Genomic DNA, 23,913 nt, shown 5'->3' on the forward strand with positions numbered 1-23,913 from the left:
ACGTGTTACTGTGGTCACTGACAGTGTAGTTTAGGATTTTAGAGTGTCATGGTTGTAAAAACTTCTTGACTACACATGTGCCTCAGTTATACATATTTAGGATCAGCTCAGCGTATATGTGATGCCTTCAGGCGTTTGCTTCTGTGCGTGAGAGGGCATGAGGAAAAGAGAAAAAAAGGGAATATAATGAAGAAAATGGACTGCTTTCCCAAGTGTCCAAATGTTGTGAGTCCTAAGTTGTCCCCATTTTCTTTTATACAACAGAACATGTAAAATCATAGCATTTGTGTCAAAGTCACGTTTGTAAAAAATGAACAAATAAATATTTGTACTGACATTTTCAAGGTTGAATTGTTCAGTTAAGTTAATTTGGTGTATTTTTTATCCAACAGACCTGCAGTCGGTAAAGTGGAATTTACAGTCCAGTCTATAAGCACACCTTAACACATTCGATGTTCTTCGGCCTTTCAGTTTGAATTACAATGATGGACACAACATCAAAGTAATAGTATTAATTTGAGTAGGTTTACATCAACAGGAAGAATAGTTTTTATTAAAATGCCATTGATTATATGATCATGGGTGTTTCCACTAACCCATGGGAAGGGGGTGGGGTGGATGGAAGGTGCTACGAGGACACCGTAGATAGATCATCAGGTCCACAGTGCTGTGTTTGTGGGGGCAATATGTGACAACAAAAATACTGATTTGATTATAGAGAATTTTTTTTTTTTTTTGTTTTTTTAAATGTACCTGGTGTAACTTCTGGTTGAGGACGTTTCTGCTGCTTTTAACTTCCCAGAATGAACTGCGATTCCTTGTCTGCCACCCACCCACAGATCAAGAAACCTCCCTTGTCATTGCAGATTACGATTTCTTTCATTGTGCACGCACAGTTGAAGAATGAACACCAACAACGCAACAAAGCACAGTAAAAAGCACCAAAATGCTGAGAGGAAGAAAAACATGATGAATTGGCATTTGAATGCTTTCTTGTGTCAATCCAATAGTGTGATGACAATAGTACCTCCCTGTGCAGCTGCTGTTGGGATACAGTAATGCAGCATTAGATCAAAGAATTTTGCAGAGAAGTACAGAATAATTCAATAATAACCATTCTAATAATAATAAAGGTGCTATTAAGTAGTCTTACTGTTTGTATGGATTGTGGTTTTCCCAACATGCTTAGTTAATTAAGGTGAAGACATGATTCAACAGCCCTTTATTATGAACAGCCATTTCTAGATGTATAAATGAATGTCATGTAATGTAATAAAGGTATCCAGTCCAGAGATTTAAACATAAATATAGTTTAAATCCACAAACCCATTCCAGATTTATTTACATGGTCGAAAATGAAAGTTTTGAATATTAAATAAAATTATAATTATTATTAGCAGGCACTAATTTGGGGTTGTTTTTTTAGCAAAAAGTTGTCCATGTTCAACTCAACATTCCATGATCAACAAGATGTTCTCATATATTAATCGTCATCATCATCATCATCATCATCATCGTCATCGTCATCATCATCATCATCATCATCGTCGTCGTCGTCATCATCATCATCATCATCATCATCATCCTCGGTGTTGATTTTGCCGGACAACACGTCTTCAATCCAGTCCTCCAGCTCCTGAGCGCTGGGAAGATCCTCCTCATCGTCCATCTCCAGCCACACACTGTCGGCCTGCTCACAATCACAGACAGGGAGGTCAAACAATGTCAGGAGAAACTCTTCACTACATCATCAGGTTGCCATGGACTTACATCTGTAACATTGACCACACCAATCTGTGGTCTGAACAGGTCCACCTTGAAGGTCTTCTCCCAGTAGGGGATCAACTGAAGGCAAGCAAAGCTCACATTAGACCTGTAGCATCTGAGATAAATATGATCTAGGCATTTTCCTTCTTGTCTGGCCTGAAGGTGTCACAGCTCACCAGGGGAAAGTCATCAGGATCAATCCAGACAATGCTGAGGTCAGGTAGGTGAGTGTTGTCTCTGGCCACTTCCTTCAAGATTTCCAAGAATTCATAGCCATCTGTAAGAAAGCAATATCATACAACATCATCAAAACCCCTGCAAACCTTTTTTGCATTTCAAAGACATGTCTAAAAGGAATAAAGCTCTTTAATGTTTTGCTGTTTATTTGTATAGTCTTGTACCAACTGCCAAACGCCATTGCTAAAATTTTCCAACATGTTCTCACCAGGATCCTCCTCTTCTGCAAACGCCACAATATGAATGCCCTCAATGTCATCCTCCTAAGGATATGAAAGACAAAAATAATTGTCAAGCTACTGCAAGTGTAGAAATGTAGTTTTAAAATTGTTGGTGTTATGCGTGCACTAACCCAGGTCTCATACATATCTTCTGCACGCAGCTTTCTCAGAGTGGGTCTGATGGAACAGAAACATTTAATATCACAGTTCATGTTTCTAGCCTTTTTTTTTTTTCTGGAGTATTTATTTCAGGATTGCTCTTTGTTTACCGTCTGTGCTCATTTACAAATTCCACCAGATCCTCCTCAGAGTGAGGCTTCCCTGGAATGGTGACAGGTTCTTCCATGAAAGGCTCATAGAAATCCACCTCATTCAACTTCAGAGTCAGTTCCTTGGCCACCTGAAGCAGCGAGGACAGATCAGACATGAATAATGATGTGTCCGTTGAATTGTTTGTCTTTTGGTTACTTACAGATTTGTCAAATGTGGCAAAGAACTTAATGTAGGGCTGAAACTGCTCTGCAGCTTCTTTAAATGCTTCATAGTCTGAGAATAAAAGAGAACAGTGAGAAAAAGGGAGTTAAAGTGGAGTACACAGTGTTCTTATGCTGTGTCATTTCACGAGAAACAGAATTTTGTTTTCCTGTTTTCTTGAACACACATCTGTTTGTGCTTTCTTTGGCTGGTGTATACATGACATTTACACATCCCGGAATGGAAATAGCTGAACTTTGACCTCTATTTAATGCTCCCACAGTTGGTCTGATGGGATGTAGCAGCAGCACCACAAGTAAACTACTCTATACTCAGTCCTTCCAAAACATGTGGCAGCTGTGTGTGCAGCCGTGATAAAAATGGATCTGTAAATCCATGGAGATGAGGAGGTTAAAATACATTTACAACAATGGGCATGTACCTCAGAAAAGCCATCACAGAGACATCTAACATGGTAGAGAGCTGGGTTCACACAGCAACACATACCTTTTACAAACATTTCATTCAGACTGACAACGCTGCACACTCACGTTCAGAGTCTTCGCTTTTAAAGTAACCAATGAGTCGGATGTCTTCCTCCATCCTATCAAAGGCCCTCAGCTCCAGAGCGTTTCCTATCACCTCCACTGGCTCCTCCAGCAGCTGAAGCCAGACAGAAAGAGGAAATAGAACTACTGGAGTTAGAATGATGATGATCAAAACAGGTGCTGGGAATCTGTCCTTGAACCAGTATACTCACATCCAATAAAAACTCCACCAGGGTGTTAGCAGAGAGCAAGCCATCAAACTCGATCACCCGATCTGCTTTAAAAACGTATACACTGCCTACCTCTTCCACACCTGGGATTGAAGGAAATTCCAAGTTAAAACACATATTTAGAGTTCCTAAACTTATTTGACCCTCGATTCATAACTGTGATTATGGGAAATCCTCTTTCAGTACTTGCAAGTAACAATCAGTTATGTATATTCATATACTCACCCAGCTTCTTTGCCACTTTTGCATCTTTGTGGAAGTCGACCATTCCAAAGCCAATGTCTTTCTCTTCCATAACCTGAGCTGCAAGCTGCAGCATAAAAGCAAAGGCTCATGGTAAGAAAAGGACTGAACGCAAAAGATGCAAAGAATCAGAGTTAAAATATTAACTGAGGCTGCTTTATTTCAGAAAATAAGGCAGTTTTGTTTAAGGTATTAGCGGGAAAAAATAATTCCAAAGTAGGCAAGCTGTCAGAGGTGGCCAAGCTGTTAATGGCTGTGAGACAAAGTTACATAATCAGTCTGCCTTGTTCTATATATAACCAAAGCAAGAGTCTATATAATCATTTTGGCAATTGTTCTATGAAGTACAGTAGGTAAGCTGATTCAGATTCGGAATCTCCTGCCACAAATGGAACAAGCTTCTTTAGTGTCTGATGAATGTGGTTTCTCTAGCACACAGGGCAAAGCTCTGGGCCAAGTGGAAAACACCCAGTGGAGAAGTGGAGTTACTGACCACTAATGATGCTATGCAGCAGTGTTCATGTTGTTTGTAGCATGGAACACACACACACATGTGAGCATGCAGGTGGCACAATTCATACACTGCCCTTAATTTAAGTGGTGGTAACACACCAACATGGATGTGGAGTGCATGGGTTAAATTCTGTTATATGTAAGTTGTTTTTTTTTATATAACAACCTCAAACCAAATGCTAAAACCACCTACAAGTTGCACATATTTAGAAAAAAGTACCTTATCTGCTCACTCAAGTAATCACAGTTAACTGTGTTCTGGTACTAGTTACTGGACATGGCTACCTGACCATTGCAGGGCCCACCTGTGTGGTGTAAAATAAGAGAAGCATGACTGGGCTCATGTTACTTTCAACAGATGAAAGAGCAACTCTCGGCCATGTGTAACATGAGACTTAGCATACTTTTTCCTTCTCCATAAGCTTCAAACAGAGGCATTTATTTTTAAAATAAATTACAAGAGTATCTAGCTACTTAACTGAGTCTTAATGCAAAATACCTTGAAGTTCATTTACAGCTCCAGAATTAGCCTTATTATTTATATGTGTTCATATAGAAAATCTAATTCAAACTTTTTGTGTTCCTGCTTCTCCCTGCACCTTTTCTCTACCTACTTCCTACTTTCCTTTCCACTTCTTAATACTTTACCTCCAGCACCAGCTCGGTCATCTGGTGTTGTTTTTGCAGCTCCTTGCTGTCTGGGATGGGCTCATGATAGAGCAGGCAGAGCATGCTGTATTTCTTCAAGGCTTTCTTGTAGTTCTTATCATTGATATCTATGACACGGTCTTTCCCATCATACTGTGGGAACTCCAGGCCTTTCTTCGCTGGGGCCAGAGGCACAAGGCTCAGGCAAGGGAGCAGGAACAACCACAGGGAAAGCATGATCAAGACTTACAGATAGCCACAGTCTGGTTTAGTTTCAAATTGTAAAACTGCACCACCAGAAAGGTCACCTAAGCCCTGTGGAAGGAAAGGTAAATGTAGAAGTGGTCCGTGACTTGCAGTTCTCAAGCTTTCCAAGCTGTCCACATAAGTCCAATTTCTAAAGCATCTCCAGAACCCAGCAACTGTTCCTCCCAGTGTGATCGCCCCTTCACGCCTCCTCTCAGCTAGCACAAAGGCGAAAGAGGAGTACTTTTGGGCTTGTGAGGTACTGGGGGGGAGGTGGATACCATACATAGCAACACTTGTCTCCCCCTACCCATGAAGAACAGGCCCATTTTTAGGAGACCAGTTGTTTGAAAGCTAAAAATAAAATGGTAAGTAAGAAAGAGAGATAGTAGAGGACGACGGTTGGGGAGGTTTAATAGTGAGTTACAATACTTGCTCTCTATCTAAGGACAACAGGAAGGTGTAAAAGGAGTTAGTTGGGGTTCATTTATTTTAAGGGGTTTCATTTTATTTTACAATCTGCCAACAGGTGTATAGGGTTCAAGTTAAATAAGAATTTGTAATAATTTGTTTGTAATGATGGTTCTTTAGATGTTATCCCATGCCTTTGGCAGGTGCAATGGGCTACCAAGCCGTGGGCTGTAGGTATGTATGCATATATACAGGTAGCAACTTTGGCTTCAGCTGGGTGATGACAAAGCAACAGCAGCTGTGCCTCTATTTTTGCCTTTCTGTTTAATCTTCATCTCTGTTCTTGTCTTCAGTACAACAGTTCTCCAGCCAGCTTGGGATAGAGCCTTTGCTGCCCTCTACAGAGCAAACCATGTATGAACTGCTGTAAGTGAACAATACACATAATTAAGGGTTGACAATAGAGCTAAACCAAGAGTTAGATATATGGCCATTAGACTTTATTATTAATCAGCATTAGCAACATTCACAGAAAATGCAAACTATTTGTTGCCCTTGTTGCATGTTTTGATGTGCTGGGATTTGAGTCTACGTATTTGTAGCATCAAGCAACAAAGTTAGTGTTTATGTCACTCTGCTGTATCTGAGCAGTCCAGTCTTCTTTGATGTATTGGTGGTAGGGGTCATTGGAGTGCTCCCTCCTCTTAGATTTGACTGTGCTCACCAGGATGGCCACAACTATGAAGGCAAATATGCCAATCATCACCACCAGATACCAGATGACATCCTTGAAGTTCTCCTCAGCCAGCGTCTTGTCTATAGCGTCGGCTGCAGATGTCACGTTACGCCTCCAGTTGTCAAGATAATGACCCAAAGCATTGGTCAGCGACCTCTCCAGGTGAAGGGTCAGATTGGACCAATCGGATGCACTCATCTGGTTAGAGGGAACACAAAGGACAATTTTCTGCTATTTTGAAAATTTAAGACTAACTGTACTTGTCTAGATTTGACCAAATTGCTTAATAGTTCATCCAAATAATATGGGTAAAAAATATGTAAATATTTTACTAGATAAACATTTTAAAGCACATGAAAACTTGGGTTCATGGTGTATGTCATAACTAAATAAACAAAGAAAAAACATTTAAAGAAAAAAAAGCAAGCCTAAATTACAGAATGTGCAATTCAAACCAGTCAGAAAAGAACAGAAAGAAAAAGACAAGTGGGGCCTTTTACTGACCACAGCACATTCTTTTAAAAGTTCAAATGTAGATTGGAAACATTTTTCAGCTAATAAAAGAGGTCTGATAATCAGAACTGCATCATTTTATGTTTTTAAAGTTGCATGCAACAAATACAACCACAAAAGGGCAGAATAACATCATTTTCACCAATTATCCTTTATCTATTTAGCCTTAATTTGCTTTATTCTAGCACAATTCTACAGCCATATGAAGAACAAGAAAAAACAGTTTAGCAGCCTAAAATCATTATACGATCTCAGACAACTTAGACAATCATTATGGTACCATCTCAGCTTTTCTGAGCTCACACCAACCTTTTGCCAGGTTTTTGAAGGTCACAGCATACACCTGGAGATCAAAAAACCTTGGGATGAGAGCAGAGCACAACAAAAACGAAGCGATAAAGAGCACTGCTGTTTAGAGTGAGCAGCAAACTCATTAACGTGCTACTTCACAAGAACACAGTCAGGCACTGCTCATATTTTATTTACTTTTTTAAGGTCTTTACTTCTTGGCCAAACAGTCGGTTTTCAGTCATGTGTGCATGGGTGGGAGGGGCAGATACTGCAGTATGACCTTGGAAATGTTAAGCACACAAAACACTGATATTTCCGTCAGTAGATAAAGAAATTGGAGCAGGGGAAATCATTATCCACCACACACACACACACACACACGAACATACACACTAATATCCAAATAAAAGTGATAAAGAACAGAAATTAGTTGGTTAAAGATCGACCTGGTAATTTAGAGAGTGGCATTTATTCACCTGTAATTCCTAATCTGCCTACACTAAGGGATTATAATACAAGTGAACATTTATTTAAAGTCTATAGTAACACTGTTTACTGTAGCTCCCCCTAGATGGCAGTGTAACGCTACACAATTTAGGTCATAGTCACATGAACTTACAATATTTTCAGTGATGTACATGATTGCTTCATTATCAGTAATCAATAATTTAATATTCTTTGTCTTTTAGGTAAAGTAAGAAAATGAATTGAGGTCTTGGTTGTAGTGTAAAGTATCACTTTTATCACACTGGGCATTTGCTGAGGAATGTTTAAAGCTGGATTCTGTGTTTGAAGGGGTAGTGTTTCTCCCCCTCAGAGCGACACTGCTGGAGCAGATGACTCCCACAATCTCTGATCATTCCCAGATCATTTATGTTTTGCTATGCCGTGCCAGCGGGTAGACGCTATGCTGACTTTCTTCTCTGTAAAATGAAACAAAAGAAGATAGGAGCAGTGTGCACAGACAGTACAAAGAGACAGATGCACACGTGCACACACTGATATTAAAGTGGAACTGATGATAAGCCTGAGACTTGTAAAATTCCACAGCCGAAGGAGAGAGTCAGAAAGGACAAAGATAGAAAAAAGAAAACTTGCAAATAGATTAGACTGTTCTATGCAAAAAAAAAAAGTTATTGTGAAATAAAAAGGTAATATAATCTACACTGAACAGGCCAAATGCAGGGTTCTTATCGTGCAAAACCTACAAGGTGGTCAAAATGGTATTTGCATGTTCAAAAATGGCAATAGGAGATTTTGCATAGTTAAAAATTCAAAGTGTATCAACCTCCTCCAATGACCTTGGAATCGTTACTCTGTTTTTTTTTTCAGTCTCTGTTTCACAACTTAATATATTTTTAAACATCAGGAATTTCTCTGTTGGCTCAGTTTGATGAAAGCATGTTGCAGCACAATGTGTCCGACAGCAGGGGACCAGAACATCTGATGTTTGATGAGTCCCAACAGCATTGTCATCTTTCCCACATTATTCATTAAGTAAAAGCGCTCACAGCAGCAAAGATATAGCAGACTATTCACAAATAAACATTCTCAATGTCGATTCTCAGTTAATCTGAGCACTAATGACGATTCTGCTGACAGTGATAATCCCTAAAACACCTAAATGAGCATTAACTTGTAGCTAAATCAACAATATAAATATCACATGAGAAGTTAGATGCGGTGGCTGAGCCAGCTGTAGCATAAAAGGCATAACATAAATGTAGTCAGCAGAACAGCAGTAAGTGTCAGATTATAATGTATTCAGTTTACTTTGTATTCTGCCTCAACTGGAAGCTATGGTTCAAATGATGCTAATATTGTAATATTAATAAATTAAAAAATTCAAAGTTCATCTAAAATGTTCTTAAGTATAGGTTCCACTGAGTGGAAACAAGTTAAGGATGACTGAACTAACCAGAGGCCATCTGACATCATCACAAGCCTGGCTGGATTAAACATCAGGGGTCAGAGTTGGACTGGAACAGCAACAGAAACCCATCCAACCATCCATTTTCTATACCCACTTATTTCTTAACCAAGGTCATGGGGATCTGCTGGAGCCTATCCCAGCTCTCTTTCAGGTGGAAGGCAGGGGTACACCCTGGACAGGTCACCAGTCCATCACAGGGCCACATAGAGACACATAGAGACAAACAACCTCACACACTCACACTCACTCCTATGGACAATTTAGAGTCACCAATCAACCTGACATACATGTTTTTGGACTGTGGGAGGAAACCAGAGTCGCAACGGAAACCTCAAGGCAAAAGTGATATATGCAAAAGAGAAGGCAGTGCCACAGGAGCCAATGAACCATAAACACCCTTAGGCTTAAACATTATATAATGTCTGAAACGTAGATTGACACACTCACACACACCATATTTTTGCACATTCCTACAAAGCCTCTTCTGTTACCTCACATGCTACTGTCAATGTGTGCATGTGTGTGGTTTGGAGGCATTGAGGTTAAGGCATGCATAAAGCATTAAATAATCATGTAAGCAGTGTACTGTAACTCATGGGAATGAGCATATGTCATTACATAAACACATACAAACACAATGTTCAGAAGTTTTCAGTTGATTGGCCTAAATTGACATTCTCCTGGCCCAAAATCCAGATTTACATGCAATGATACCTGCCTTTCAGGGACTGCCACCTTTCAGTAATAACTTTTGATCAAAACAATTAGCTTAGTTTTGAATTCAATAGCAATACGTCATACTTGTTTGTGATGATAGTTATCCTGCATATCTCTTTTCTGTTTTGGTTGGCCTTAAGTGACAGTGCAGCAGTACTTTTCCACTCATGGACCAGCTTCTGGCTTCCACTACCACTCCCTCTTTTAGGTGATGATCATTTATGTTACCTCAAATGAACCGCTGTACATTTACCTGAGCTCTGGCCTAATAAATGCACTGATTAAAATTAATTTTATGTATTAGGTTTGACACAGTTTCAGAATGGAAGAGATAGACATCCAATGATTCTGTTACAGTTACATGTTACATGTCTTCATTAAGACAGTCATAGTCAAAGTTGCAGTACTGTTGCATGGCAATACAGCTTTAAGGGAAGGCATGTCTGTCTGGCATTAGCAAAGTGTAAAGGCAATAAAGACCACTCATTGTGACACTATGAATTTTCTTTTTTGAGAGCCCATATTGTTATTGGCCACAGCAACACAGCTGAATCCAAGCTCACTTTAGTTTTAGACTACAACCAGTCACCGACTACAACTTGGCTCAAAGCAAAAACCACTTCTTGGCAGTTATAGGACCCATTGTTTTTTATTTTAGCTGGCTTATTTACAGTTAGCATTGACATTTTTTCCCATGCTCCACCTCTGCCCATCCCACTACACATGCTTAAAGGAAAAACACAGGACAAGTGCATGATTTCTGAGTAAACAGAGAACAGAAATATTTTATCAAAACTACTAATTGGAGAAGGACAGAAATAACTGCAGGATCAGGACCTTAGTTTTTAAGCATCCAAATCAATATTATAAACAGTACCACAAATATAGGTCACATTATGCTGAACTGCCAAGAGTTTGTTATTAAACCATATAGTAAATAGTAATGCAGTAGACTGCTAAATTGCAAAACCACTTTCTTGATTCCAGGCATTTTATTTATTTCAGCTAGACACTGAATTTGTGTGTAGTGTGTTGACATTTTGTCTAACCTAAGGTATCAACCTTCAACTGGACTTCATTAGTACAACATATGTTCAATTCAATTCAATTCAATTCAGTTCAATTGAAACGGGCCAATTCACAATACAATCATCTTAAGGCACTTTACAAAAACCCAGTAAATCCATTATGAGCAGCACTTGGTGACAATGAAGAGGAAAAAATCCCTTCACTGGAAGAAACCTCTAGCAGAACCAGGCTCAGTTAGGGTGTCCATCTGGGATGGGTGGATAGAGAAGAGAGAAAAGAACAACAAGAAATAACAAATAAACACTGTGAAGGTTGATGGGGCCAGTAACTGCACATCAACAATATACAGGACCAGGGACACCTGCAGAAGGTACAGAGAGAGAGAGAGCACAAACTTCAGGAGAGAGAGAGTAGAGAGGAGAGCCATCCTCAGGCAGTCATTTACTAACAGAGATTTAGACAGAAGTTGACCACTCTGTTTATCTGTTCAGTAAGAGTAGTCCTAATTATTTCTATTGGGTTTTTATGAATAACTCTTCTTGTGTTAACTTCTGATTTATATAATTAAGATGTTCTTGGAGTAGAAACAGTCTCTATGGGGTTTGGAGAGGGATGACAGCTCTAAGGAAACTGCAGGCTGAGTCTCTGCATTCCCAGTCCCCACTCTGTGTGTAAACACGTAATATCACCATATCACTTATGTTGATGCAGACTGTCTTCAGTTTAACATTATGTTTAGTCTGTCCATTCATTCAGTTCAGTACAAAACCAGTTTCTACAGGCACCATTTGTAACTTGACAGAGTTACACATTATCTGACTGTTTTTTAATATTTGTTGTAACAACAAATGAGTGTGCCGTCTATAACAGCTGGTCACTGCGGTCGGCATGTTAAAATCATTTGTGTATCTTACAGCTCACTGTCCTTTTTCTGAGGAATAAAAAAGGAGAATTAAATTCCTCTAGGTGTTACCCAAAAGCACAAGAAGGCTTGAAAACTTTCCACGTTCAACTTGGCCTTTTGCTATCTCCTTCAATACTGTCTTAAATATTTCTACACCCTCACCTATTTTCTAGAAGCAGTGGCAGAGTTCATAGTCCTATGCTGTTAGAGAAGCATGTGAGAAAAATGATAAGAATTGTTTTTCTCTACATATTTTATGACTTACAACAGTGCGAGCTGTTGATAAGGTTTGCTTCATTACATATAAACTAATCAGATTTTTTTTTTTTTTTTTGCATTATAGCAACTGCAACTGCCTGCTTACAAATCAGCAGACTCTTTATCAGCAGCTGACACTTCATTGATTCACATTTATTTTGTCGCAGACTCTAGACACTATTCTTCCTGCTGTTTTTACTAAAGGAGGTAAATATTTCCTTTGCCATTGAAATCCTATTCCATGGATTAATGCCAGAATCCCAGGGATGTTGCCATAGCTGTGCATGGAGAATGATAGGAATGCATTGACTCTGTGTTTCCAGTATATTTAAAAGGTCACCTCACATTCCCTACATGGCTGCTTTTGTTGTCACCCCAATAAAAACAGTGATGCATCTAAAGTTTAGCAAAATAGGTGGAAAATCAGCAAGTTTTTGGTTGGAGTCCGAAATGTACTTAGCTACATTTGAAAAAAAAAAAAAGCGCATATAAACAGATTTGATGTGCATCTAACAAACAGCTTAGCTCATAAGGGGAAATCAGCTCCATCACTTGTACTTAAGTTGCTGGATGGTTTTAATAACCATAACACACCACTTAAATTTGCAATAATTTATAGTTCATAGGTAACAAAACATACAATACCATTTGCAGTACATCTTAGTACTACTCAGTCATGTTATATATTCACTAACTGCTCTGATTTCTAAGGGTTTACCCAAATACAAAGTGCAATGATCCTTTAAAGTCTTGACTGCATCCTCTGCACTTTCTGTGCAGGGCGGGGAAGGGCATGAGAATGCAAATATGCATACCATCTGATTACCTGTTAGAATTTTTAAGAAAATGCAGTCGGTTTACTTTTCTTGGAACATGGTTATGCATCACAGTTTAAGAAAACACTGACAATGAATCATTTGCTGCATATCTGTCAACAGAGAAGCACACCTTATGGCAGACCACACCCATTAAAAATGACATGCAATTTCAGTCAATGGAGTGTAGTGGGTTCAAACGTGTCCTCTATTGTATTAAGTTGCCACTTACTGGAACCAGTTAACCCCAGAGGGCAAACTGCATAGTCTGTTCCTTTCAACACCTTTAACTATTAACTCTTCAGTCCTAATTGAATTTCTAAACTTTGTGGTGTTCATGTTCACCTTCACACAGTAGCTTGTGCTACATTTCATTGTAATGTGTCTATGTCCTTGGTCCCTACACTGTTTGTCCAGCTGGTTGAGATGACCAGGGGTCTCTTCTTCATTAGCGGTATCAGCTGAATGTCATTAATCCTGGTGTAAGTTATAATCAGTTACTTACTTGGCAATATGTGCCCACTTACCAGCAGCTGCTGCCAAAATTAACAAGACTGTGATGACTGTTACTATTCTGTGTTTCAGTTGTTTTGTTGTTGTTTGCCTATTGCTGTTTGTTTGGACTATATGTGCTCAGGAGTGATTTGTCTTAATGGAAAATTTTCATCTCTGTGAGTCACAATGCTCCATCAACTATGTAGTTGCCACTTGTGTCTGTGTGTTGCAACATGTACCTTGGTCGCTGCATGTCTGTTGTCAGAAATATTTGGAGTTAAGACTTTCTGACACGTGCCGTAAAAACCCACCATCCACTCCCAAGTTCACCAGGATTCAATGTGAAGACAACTGGATGGGAAACTGATGGATTTTAAGAAACAGGGGAAACGGTTCAACATTTTTTGCTTTATTGAGCTGGGAGGTGATTCGCCTCTGGAAATTATTGTGTTTGGATATAATTTGCTAAGAATTAGCTCAAAGTAATAATGTTTGAATTTCTGTTCATACTGTGACATGTCAAAATGTCACCAGTGAAAAAGACATGGTTCACGAGCTAACTGGCTAAGACAATCCGAGAATTAGGGAAGTTATGAGTGACATTACATACTGTCACCTGAGGGAAGTTATAACAGTTTGGTTTAAGGGGTGTTATTTTACCTTGGCACTGCTAGTTTTTCTAGATTTTGTGGTATTGTTTTCAATCATGTTCAAAGCAGAGTGGAGTTGAAACTTTCAGTCCGTCCTAAATCAGATCAGTTTTTTTTTTTTTTAGAGCCCTAAGCTTTAACTTAACCATCGATCTAACCTGAACACTGATAAGTAGAGTGTCTCGGAGGCACAGCATGTCAGGGAGTGCTACCAATAACTGTTGCTTTGTTTTCCATCCCCTATAACTGTAGCATATTTAATAACATTCATATAAAATGACAATTGTGATTTTTTAATACGTTACATATTGAGGGGTTGTAATGCGTTCGGTCTAACACATCCAGTGTGATAATATCATCAATCCACTGCTGTAAAGCCATTTAGAGCATTTGTTTCAGACTATTGTTGGTGTTTTCACTGTCCAGAATAGACAATGAACAAAGCATGGCCGGGATGCCAGTAGTTTTCCACGAGGACAATATCATTAGTTTCCTCTAGGGAAAAGTGGGAGGGGATGAGGCAAGTGGGGATTGGTTAAGCAGTAAGCATGATGTATAAGAGAATGGGAATGATAGATGATAAAGGGAATTCAAAGTACTTTGAATTATGCCACTGTCACACTCATAGTGTGTGTCATGTTACTGGCAATGTTGTAAAATAACAAGGACAGCAGAAATTCTGGCCTGCAGCCTTAATATAATTGCAAGGGGTAAGCAAATACACCTTGTTTTCTCACAGATAGATTATCCGTTGGATAAGTGCTATTAAATGACAGAAATCCATCGTAAATAAACAGTGGTGGCTGTAATTGCAGCACCGCATTATGACATACTTCATTTCCAGTCACAAAAACAAAGAAAGAGTATTTCTAACTAACTGTTTGTAAAGTCAAAAAGTAAAAGTTACAAGGAAATCTCCAACCTAACTGTTCAAAAGCTTGGCCTAGGAATCAAAATATAGCTCACCCTGTTATTAGCATCATATTAGCTATTAGCATCAGATCTCCCTCTGCTCTCCAGCAAACTGATTACTAACCTAGTTGTAGATCAGGCTCTTAGAATTTCTGAAGCTCAGAAATTTTTTTTGCTGTAACCTTCTTCTCTTACAAACTCAATATGCATCTTTGATTATAGTTTAATCAGTCAAATATTGGTATTTTCTTCTTAGACTTTGGCTAAAAATAAAACTGGATTAAATGGACAGACTTTGTAATTATGTTATAGCTTTAGTGATATTAAGCAGTGGTCTGTAAGTTACTAATCTTCAGTTATTTATGCATTTGACATATTCCTGCAGGGTGTAATGGTGGAGGCAAGAGGTGGATTAAGGTCACACTCTCACATGATGAAACATTCATAGTCATTCCCACTTGTGGTTAAGTGAGTGATGCATTAATAATATTCACATCTTCCTGCACAAGTTAACATCACACCATTGTGTGCGAAATGTGCTCCTCCTTGGATCAACGAGAAAGTGAAGATCAGGTTTTCAGGAGACACAGAAAGAAATGTTTAGTGAATTACTAATGAATGTACTTCCCTACATACATGCTAAAAACCAGTCAGGAAAGGTGAGCAATTGTCTCAGTTTATTTCCAAGTGCTGCCCACGTGCTCCCTTTTGGTATGTGCCTGCTACATTTTAACTTGTTGTTATGGAGAGTCAGGACATCACTGTTATGAGTCACTGATCAAATAGGAATACAGATCATGGCCTCTAAGTGCCACTCTGACCTAAAGAGATTAGTTCAGCTGTGTTGATTCTGTCACTCTTACAGGGACGGTGTATTACACACATTACCTAACCATATGAAATATTATGATGCTGCCTAGTTTTGTGTTTTGCAGCATTACTGGTATGTGGAGTGTTGAAAGTGTATTTTAATGAGGCAAATTTTACATACTGTTACACAGTAATAGAAAGTTACAGAGGTGCAGCATTTGGTAAACGGAGGATAAATGGATGTATGGAGTTAAACTGATTAGAAGTGAAGATTTGTTAGCTATAAATCATCGCCTTTTTGATTGGTTGAATGTTGTGTAAAGAAGTCTGGAATCACCCAGTCCTTCCTTTGTTCTGAGAAGATTAATATGGCATCGCTGGCATTTATGTAATCCTGGTCAGCCATAACGGAAAGTCCCAAAATATATAGAAAACACTGAATGAGGGATTAATTTTGTTACTATCCAAGCCCAGCATGCATGCCTTCATGCTTGCAGAGTTTTGAAAACAACACATCAGTCACTACATACAGAAACAAGTTGCAAAATGTCACTGACAATGCAGTGATTCAGAAGATGTAAATTTAGTGTCAACAACATTACCACACGAGATAAATTGCAAAGTTGAGTCCACAATTAATCTGGTCTGAATTAAAATCATTCAGCAACTAAAAAAAACAGATGCTCAGACTTCTTAAAACTTGGCTCAGGCTGATAATCACATGAGTAATAAAAAATGTTTTTAGTGTAGTGTTGCAATATCCAACAAATCACCTTAAAAGAAACAAACAACACTTTACAATGAAACTATTGTAGATGTAGATGAATACCAATTTTAAGCATAACTGACTTTATGTTAGCCAGGTAGCCAGGCAAACATGTATATTCTCCCACTGCCCACTGAGTATTTCCTGCAACAGGTTAAAAAATGAGTACACACACGTTCCTTTTTATCTCCACAGAAACTTTATTTCCAGCCTCTAAAAATAAAATCCATAAAAATAACAATGTATATTCTTTCAGAAAGAAAGAAAGTATTTTTAAAGCTCTTTCCCATACAACAATCATCACTTTTAAATACACCACAGTATGCATCATTTATGCCTGACACTGATAAGGATTGGCCTATCACATTTTGACAAATACCTTCCGGACTGAAGTCATTCCAACACATTTCCCAAACAACATAATAACATTTTTTAAAAAAAACACCCGGTAATGTCTTACACCATGGAAAAAATGACCACGGCCCAGAAGGTCAGAAATGTTATTCACCTGGTTGAATTACCCTTGATAATGTCATGAGTAAACCCAGTGTTGTGCTAATCCTGCAACAAATGTCAGAAATTTCATTTCTGCTTTGCATTATTATTCTCTGCTGATATACAACTAACTGCAAACGAACTACTTAGCAAAGCTGATTTATCACATTGTTTTAAACAAATGTGGTATTCGCTGCACATTTTTAGGATATTCATTACGTACTGTTTTTCTGTTTTATGTTTTTATCGTTTTGATGTTACACACTAAGACACATTTGGTCGGAGGTTTATAAAAGATGCACTTGAAACAAGACTAAATGACATTTCAGCACTGCAGTGCACTGAAGGTACATTGAGACACAGTAGATACACAAGAGATAGCTTATTATAGAAGAAATGTGTATTGTGGGTGATTCAAGGAGAATTCCGTTCTTCACAATACTAACATAACACAAGAGACTCAACACACTTTTCAACGATGTGAGAAATAAAATGAGATATGCATAAAATCTCAGTTAAAACCAAATCATTAGCATTGTTGTTTTTCTGCCATGATACAATAGTAGTGGAAAAATGGTGTGTGTCGGTGTTGAAATGTAACAGAAAAAAAAAATGAAGTGCAATCTACCAGTGCCATACAATATAAAGATATGCTTTTTTTTTTTTTTACCCTTGCAGAAAAACATTTTCTAACCTTTTCCACCCTCCATTTTCTGCACTGCAGAATACTGTATACAACGTATTAACTGCAAGTTTCACAAATAAACCTTCACTAAACCATATAAAACCAGTAATTCTAAAAAAAAAAAAATCAGTGATCACCTTAAATGTATTGGTCATATGTAAGAAACAAGAGAGAGAGACAAGATGGTGCCAGTGCAGAAGGCTCGACTCCTTGCGTATGATCGATCTGCCTTACTTAAGTCACAAATCTTGGTGTTTGGCTAGACTGATCAAAATGTTGATTATAATAACACTATGACTAAAACAACATATCTTATTTAAAGTGGCCAGACTTCATGAGACTTTTAGAAACTCATTCATGCTTTCATTACTACAAGAATTGGTTACTACAATGATTTACTAGCAGGCCTTTGAAAAACTATTAAACAACTTTAATTAGTGCAAATTGCCACTGCAAAAGTCTTACCAAAAACTAAGGGAGCTGAGTTAAACACATTACCCCAATTCCTAAAACCTTACATTGGCTACCTGTGGCTTAGAATTGATTACCGTTTAATTTATGACACTGAAAAATTTAGATCTTCATAAATAAAATACCTTTTAGCAAAATATGCACCAAATAAATCCTTCGGATCTCAGGTTTGTTATCACCTGGTAATTCCCAGAATTAGATCTAAATAAGGTGAAGCTGATTTTTAGTTATTATAGAATCAGCTTCTAGTTGAGCTAAAGTTTGGCCACTTTTACAAGAAATTTGAAAACAGTGTTTGGGCAAGCTTCTCTTTTCAATTGTATTGTAAGTATTTGGAGCTGGTTTAGATTTTATTTTATTACTAAACTGTTTTCCAATTTGATTATTAAGCATCTTGAGGTGTTTTAAATTCTTGTTTTCCTTCAGCACCTTGAACTGTCTTTGGCATGATATAAGTGCTATGTAATTAAAGTTGAGTTGTGTAATACCAACAAAGAAGTAATGCTTCTCAGCACTTGAAATCAACTCTTGTTTTTCACACTTTCTAAAGATCCCGTTATAAAAGACAAGCTTTATATCACACTCAACCAAAGAAACAATAAAATTATTAGGCAATTTGCTAACATTAAAAGCAACCTTACAGGGCACAATAAAATTGACCAATAATCACATACTTTATCAATATAATTGTAGCAATGACCATAGTACTCAGCAGCAGAAACTGTCATGGTCTATGACATAAAATCGTTGTTGTTACAGACATATGTATGCTACACCAGCAACTAAACCTACAGTCACAACAAGAGTTAAAAAAAAAAAAAAAGATAAATCACAAACACATTTGATTTTCACCATACAAAAAAAAAAAACACATACAAGTGCATATCTCAAATAAGGCAAATATTAAATTCACTTAGAATACTACACTTCTAAAAATCCCAGTAGATATTCTGAAGGAAGGAGTAACAGGTGCTATACAAAATGGACACACCGGTGCCAAATAAGCTTCATAGTCATAAAAGGGTACAGTTTTTCATGTGGAGAAGCTTTAATCATTTCAAAACAATGATTAGAATAAGCTTAGATCCCTGTTAAAGAGCTACAAAAGACAACTGTAAATATTACAGACAGAGCTTCTCAAATATCTGGATATTCAACTGTAGTCCTCAAACCCCACATAACGTCTGCCTTCAGCAAAGCCCCCACACGAGTCCCCATTAGTTCAGTGCAGGGTTCAACTACAGTGAGAAATAAACAAACATGAAGATGCCCACAGAGCAGACGCATAACAAGCCCAAGTTGAGGAGAATTTTAACTCTAGGTGGCTCGTACAGCAGCTCTGAAATGACTCTTGCGTCCTCTTGCACATTTTGCTGAGTGCTCTTTGCTCCTCCCTTGTATCCACAAAACCAGTCCAGTAAACGCATGCACCTGCTAGTCTCCCCAGTCCCATGGCAGCCTTCCTCTGCTCTGATCATGGCCATCCTTCCATTACCAAATCGTTCAGCAGGGGTGGTGGCAGGGGATGTTTCTGTACTTGGAGTTGCTGGGTCATGATCAGTGGATGGTACCAGGAGTTTGATATCTGCTCCATCCAAACACCTCTCTTTTTTGACATCTGGGGGCATTTCTTTGTGGAGGCTTCCATTGCCGTTACAATGACTCTTGTCAGTCAGTTTGTACATTTCGTCTCTGTCCTTTGTGGGAACCTTTTGAAGGTTGCGTAGCCCCCAGACTGTGGTGGTGCAAACCTGCTCTTCATCTGGAGGAGAGGTGCAAAGACTGACCACGACTGCCACCAGCCCTGACATCCAGAACAGCCCAGCTGCAAAATACATGTAGTGAACATGAACGATAAAGGCAGGCCTATCATCTAACTGGTCACATGGAGGTTGGCGATAGATAAAAGCTAAGATCAGTCGTATGGTACCTAGTGTAAAACCTGTCATGCCTCCCCAAAATGCACCTTTCTCATTACACCGTTTCCAGAACACACCTAACAAGAAGAGAGCAGCGACTGGTGGAGTGAGATATCCAGCAACTTCCTGGATGTAGAGGTATGTCTGTCCACCTTGCATTTCAATAATAACAGGGACCCAGGCGATGCTGATTACCACCATGAGTACAACAAACATGCGGCCTACAATCAACAGCTCACGCTGAGATGCCGTCTTCCGAACAGTTTGGTAGATGTCCAGGGTGAAGATGGTGCTTGCACTGTTGAAGATCGAGTCAAGGTCACTCATCAGGGCAGCAATCATCACTGCCATCATCAAACCCCTGAGTCCCACAGGCATCACTGCCATGACCAGACGTGGGTATGCAATGTTTGAGCAGCCGGCCTGAGAACCACATACAGCCATGCAGTGCTCTGGTCCAATGCAGGCAATCTCATCTGTAAACAAGATGCGGGAGATCATTCCTGGAATGACTATGACAAACATGGGGAGGAGCTTGAGAAATCCAGCCATGAGTGTTGAGCCCTTAGCATGAGCAATGTTCTTTGCTGCTAGCACTCTCTGAACAATGACCTGATCTGCACACCAGTACCAAATAGATGCAGGGGTCTGGCCAAGAATGAAGCCTGGCCAGGGTATGTCTTCATCCAGAGGTCCTCGAAGGATCCGCAGAGAGTTTGGTTTCGGCTCAATCCGACAGGAAGGAGAATAGGTGAAATTTCCAGTGGCGATTATAGCAGAAACATTGGGAACTGCCTGCATGTACTTAGTTCTGACGCCTTCAAGCCCACCAACTTTCAGTAGGCTGATGATGGTTAAGGTTAGGGCTCCACTAATCATCAACACTGCCTGAAGGGCATCAGTGTACAGTACTGCCACCAGTCCACCAGTGACAGTGAGAAGTGCAGTCAGACTGATGAGCAAAACAATTGACAGATATAGGTTCCACCCTAGGGACTCCTGGATAAAAAGAGCTCCAGCATACAAGTCCACAGACAGCTTGGTAAAAATGTAAAGTAACACAGATAAGAAAGCAAAATAAACCTTTAGCCTGTTTCCACCATAGCGTTTTGACAAGTACTCAGGCATGGTGTAGACTCCCGAGTGGATATACACAGGGATAAACACCCAGCCAAGCAGCTGCAGAAGTAGAAGTGCATTAAATTCCCATGCTCCAACAGCAAAGCCACTTGCTGCACCTGAGCCAGCGAGGCCTATGAAATGTTCACTGCCAATGTTACTGACAAAGAGTGATGCACCTACCACTATCCAAGTCATTGAGCGTCCAGCCAGGAAGTAGCCGCTCACAGTGCTGCGATTGGCTTTCCACATGGCAAAAAACCCAATGACTAGCACCAGGACAAAATAAAGCACTACCACAGATATGTCTGCTGCTTCCATTTGATGACCCATTTCTACCAACTACCTTAAGGAGTCTTTCTTCAAAGTAAAGCTCACAACTATGGGAATCTTTCCAAAAATGGGACATAAATAGATTTAACTAATAAATATGGAGCATGGGAAATGCTCTGCTTTAGTTTGCTGTCTGGATGAAAGCCGCAGTATCCACCATCCGGTCAGATTGACTAGGTGTGCTTTCATTCCTGCAAGAGAGCAAAGAAAAAAAAACATCTCATTAGAGTCTTGTCTCAGAGGACATAACAGTGACCACAAATGGTTGAACATCAAACAGCAGACACAAAGTGATGTTAAAAAAAAAAAAATCACTGGAGTCAAACCAAACATGAAAATCCATAAAAAAAAAAATTTATCAAATTCACTCCAAAGGAAATAAGATATGGAATATCACTGATTGTTGATTTTAATTAGTTGGGTTTTGCAGCAGCAGTAATTTTCCAGCAGAGGTTGTTGGGTTCAGCCTATTACTTTTCACCTAGATCTTTTTAAACACAAAGGTCTCAAGCTGTGCCACTGTAAAAACTACATAGAAAGCTTAAGAAGATTATGTAATAAAACAAGAAGAGTCAAGAAGCACCAAGAACCTGTAGCCAAAGACTAAAAACTTTCTACATTGCCTAATATGTGGCCTGACCTTCTTCATTTAGAAAATATTACAAAATTAAAGACCTGCCTGGTACAAAACTGTCATTCAATTTTAGCATTTATGTCGTGAATAAATAAAACATAGCCAAGGCAAGTCAAAGTCATACAAAATGAGGACCAATGACAAACAGAAATTTAAAAAAAATTACACTACCACACCATTAATCCATAAACAAAAGTATTTCTGTTATGCTGTCATTAAACCAAACCCTGAGCCTAGAGGTGGAAAAAAACAAGTTACCCAACTTTGGACATAAAAAAGTTATATTTAGTCATGTGCTATATACTATACTAAATTCAAATAATGAGACAGGTCAAACTTAATCCCAATGTGATCAAATAATACTATGCATAGTGATGTGTGAGCACATCTGTTTTGTGTCAGTCTCACACACATAAAATACACACACACATATTTGGATGTCTGACCTCTCTTGAGGTTTCAAAAAAATTACCCCACATCTTCATCTTCATAATGCATTATGCATAAATATCCTCCTCTATAAAAGAACTCTTTGTTTTCACTTAACCATCATCAAGTGCAACACTCCCTTTGTGTTCACCATAAACTGGCCAAGAGACCCTGGCTCTGAAAAACAGCAATGTCATTCAAAAGATTAATAGAATTTTGATTTTTAAGTTATATAATGTAGGATTACCTAGAGAGCCCTCAAGCAGCCCACTGCCAAAACAATAAAAAATATTATGTTGTCAGTGCAACCGGGACACTAAGTTTAGCCCAGGCTGATTGGTATAATTGGGTTAAACAAAACAACAACACGTCTGGTAGTTAGGTTCCCCCAGTGGCGATGAAACTGGAGAAAGTGCAACTATGAGAAAGTTTAACATGATAGTCTGCGCCAGGTTGAGGTTTGCATTCAGAATGACAACCTTGGCAATCAGTCAACTAAGCAAACCCTGAGGTACATCAAATACACTTAAAGCCCAACTTCTGAATACTGGTTTATTCTCTAAAAGGAAAGAGACTGCAGTTGAACGGTGCTCCTCTTGCACAGGTCACCACCTCCTAAAGGGCAGACACTAAATGCTCTGTTTGTTTGCCATTATAATACCGAAATGAAAATAATACTAAAACCAGGTTGCAGGTAACATTAAGGTCGGCGGACCCCATGACGGAGCAGGAGAATAATGGCTAGTTGGTGCGCAGAACAATGGCCCTTTAATTCGTGTCCAGATGTGGCCGAGAGCCTGACGCTGCCTCAGTGGAGGAGCGACAGCAGTCCGCGGCCGGTCATGCAGTGTGCAGATGCACCTATCGGGCGGCAGGAAATTTCTAGAACAGTCATCTCATTCATCCGTCTGCAAAAGCTGCGCATCTTCAAGACGCTCGTATGTGTCACGCACCGCGGGGTTCATATGTGGATTTTCACCTCTGCAGACAGGACTGACGCACTCAGGTGTTTGAAGCATTTCTTCATGACAGCCGTCAACATAAAATACAGGCCAGTAAGTGACAGCTTGAGATGTCTGATAGAGGAAATCAACGACAGACCGTCAGCACCGAAAACACATCTTCACGGACCTAAGCCTGGCGTTTACCCACATACTTTAAAAAAAGTCACTGGGGTACTCAGGTAGTCGAGTACTCACCGGCTCCACTGTTAAATATATGAAATACCTCGTTTGTAGTATTAGCGGATGTGCTGCAACGACGCTCCACGCGTCAGAAGGCAACTTGTGTGACTCCCTGCTCAAGACCCGTCCCCCCTGAGGGTCGGTACTTCCTCCTATCCCACGGTGCTCCTTATCAATAAGGTGGTGAGGCGTTTGCAGACCAATATTATCTGCGGGTCTTCAGTTTAAAAGGAAGTTGCGATGCCCGTCAGAAAACACAGCCTCTCCCCCTTATAAG

General features: G+C 39.2%; 3 protein-coding genes and 1 long non-coding RNA gene across 5 annotated transcripts; 1 reads left to right on the forward strand and 3 right to left on the reverse strand.

The window, feature by feature from the left end:
- Positions 1-1,205: 1,205 nt before the first annotated feature.
- On the reverse strand, positions 1,206-5,350 carry casq2 (calsequestrin 2). Its single transcript, XM_026296402.2, has 11 exons — positions 4,882-5,350; positions 3,703-3,787; positions 3,460-3,560; positions 3,251-3,362; positions 2,698-2,771; positions 2,495-2,625; positions 2,357-2,402; positions 2,213-2,267; positions 1,944-2,044; positions 1,771-1,845; positions 1,206-1,690 (listed from the first exon to the last, which is right to left on the reverse strand). Exons 1-11 carry the CDS (start codon positions 5,116-5,118, stop codon positions 1,484-1,486), a joined length of 1,224 nt encoding a protein of 407 aa, XP_026152187.1. The 5' UTR covers positions 5,119-5,350; the 3' UTR covers positions 1,206-1,483.
- Positions 5,351-5,631: 281 nt separating this feature from the next.
- Positions 5,632-6,852, forward strand: LOC113123984 (uncharacterized). Of its 2 annotated transcripts, none has more exons than XR_003294992.2 (3): positions 5,632-5,772; positions 5,892-5,964; positions 6,247-6,852. It is a non-coding gene; the product is annotated as an uncharacterized LOC113123984 (long non-coding RNA). The 2 variants fall into 2 exon arrangements; XR_003294991.2 differs by having other exon boundaries at positions 6,266-6,852.
- LOC113123983 (potassium voltage-gated channel subfamily E member 2-like) lies at positions 5,746-7,303 on the reverse strand. Its single transcript, XM_026296403.2, has 2 exons — positions 7,097-7,303; positions 5,746-6,472 (listed from the first exon to the last, which is right to left on the reverse strand). The coding sequence occupies exon 2, from the start codon at positions 6,470-6,472 to the stop codon at positions 6,143-6,145; it is 330 nt and encodes a 109-aa protein (XP_026152188.1). The 5' UTR covers positions 7,097-7,303; the 3' UTR covers positions 5,746-6,142.
- Positions 7,304-17,485: 10,182 nt separating this feature from the next.
- Positions 17,486-23,913, reverse strand: slc5a3b (solute carrier family 5 member 3b). Its single transcript, XM_026295350.2, has 2 exons — positions 23,680-23,913; positions 17,486-21,580 (listed from the first exon to the last, which is right to left on the reverse strand). The coding sequence occupies exon 2, from the start codon at positions 21,387-21,389 to the stop codon at positions 19,257-19,259; it is 2,133 nt and encodes a 710-aa protein (XP_026151135.1). The 5' UTR covers positions 21,390-21,580; positions 23,680-23,913; the 3' UTR covers positions 17,486-19,256.

Source organism: Mastacembelus armatus, chromosome 21 (genome assembly GCF_900324485.2).
Source record: "Mastacembelus armatus chromosome 21, fMasArm1.2, whole genome shotgun sequence".
NCBI lineage: Eukaryota > Metazoa > Chordata > Actinopteri > Synbranchiformes > Mastacembelidae > Mastacembelus > Mastacembelus armatus.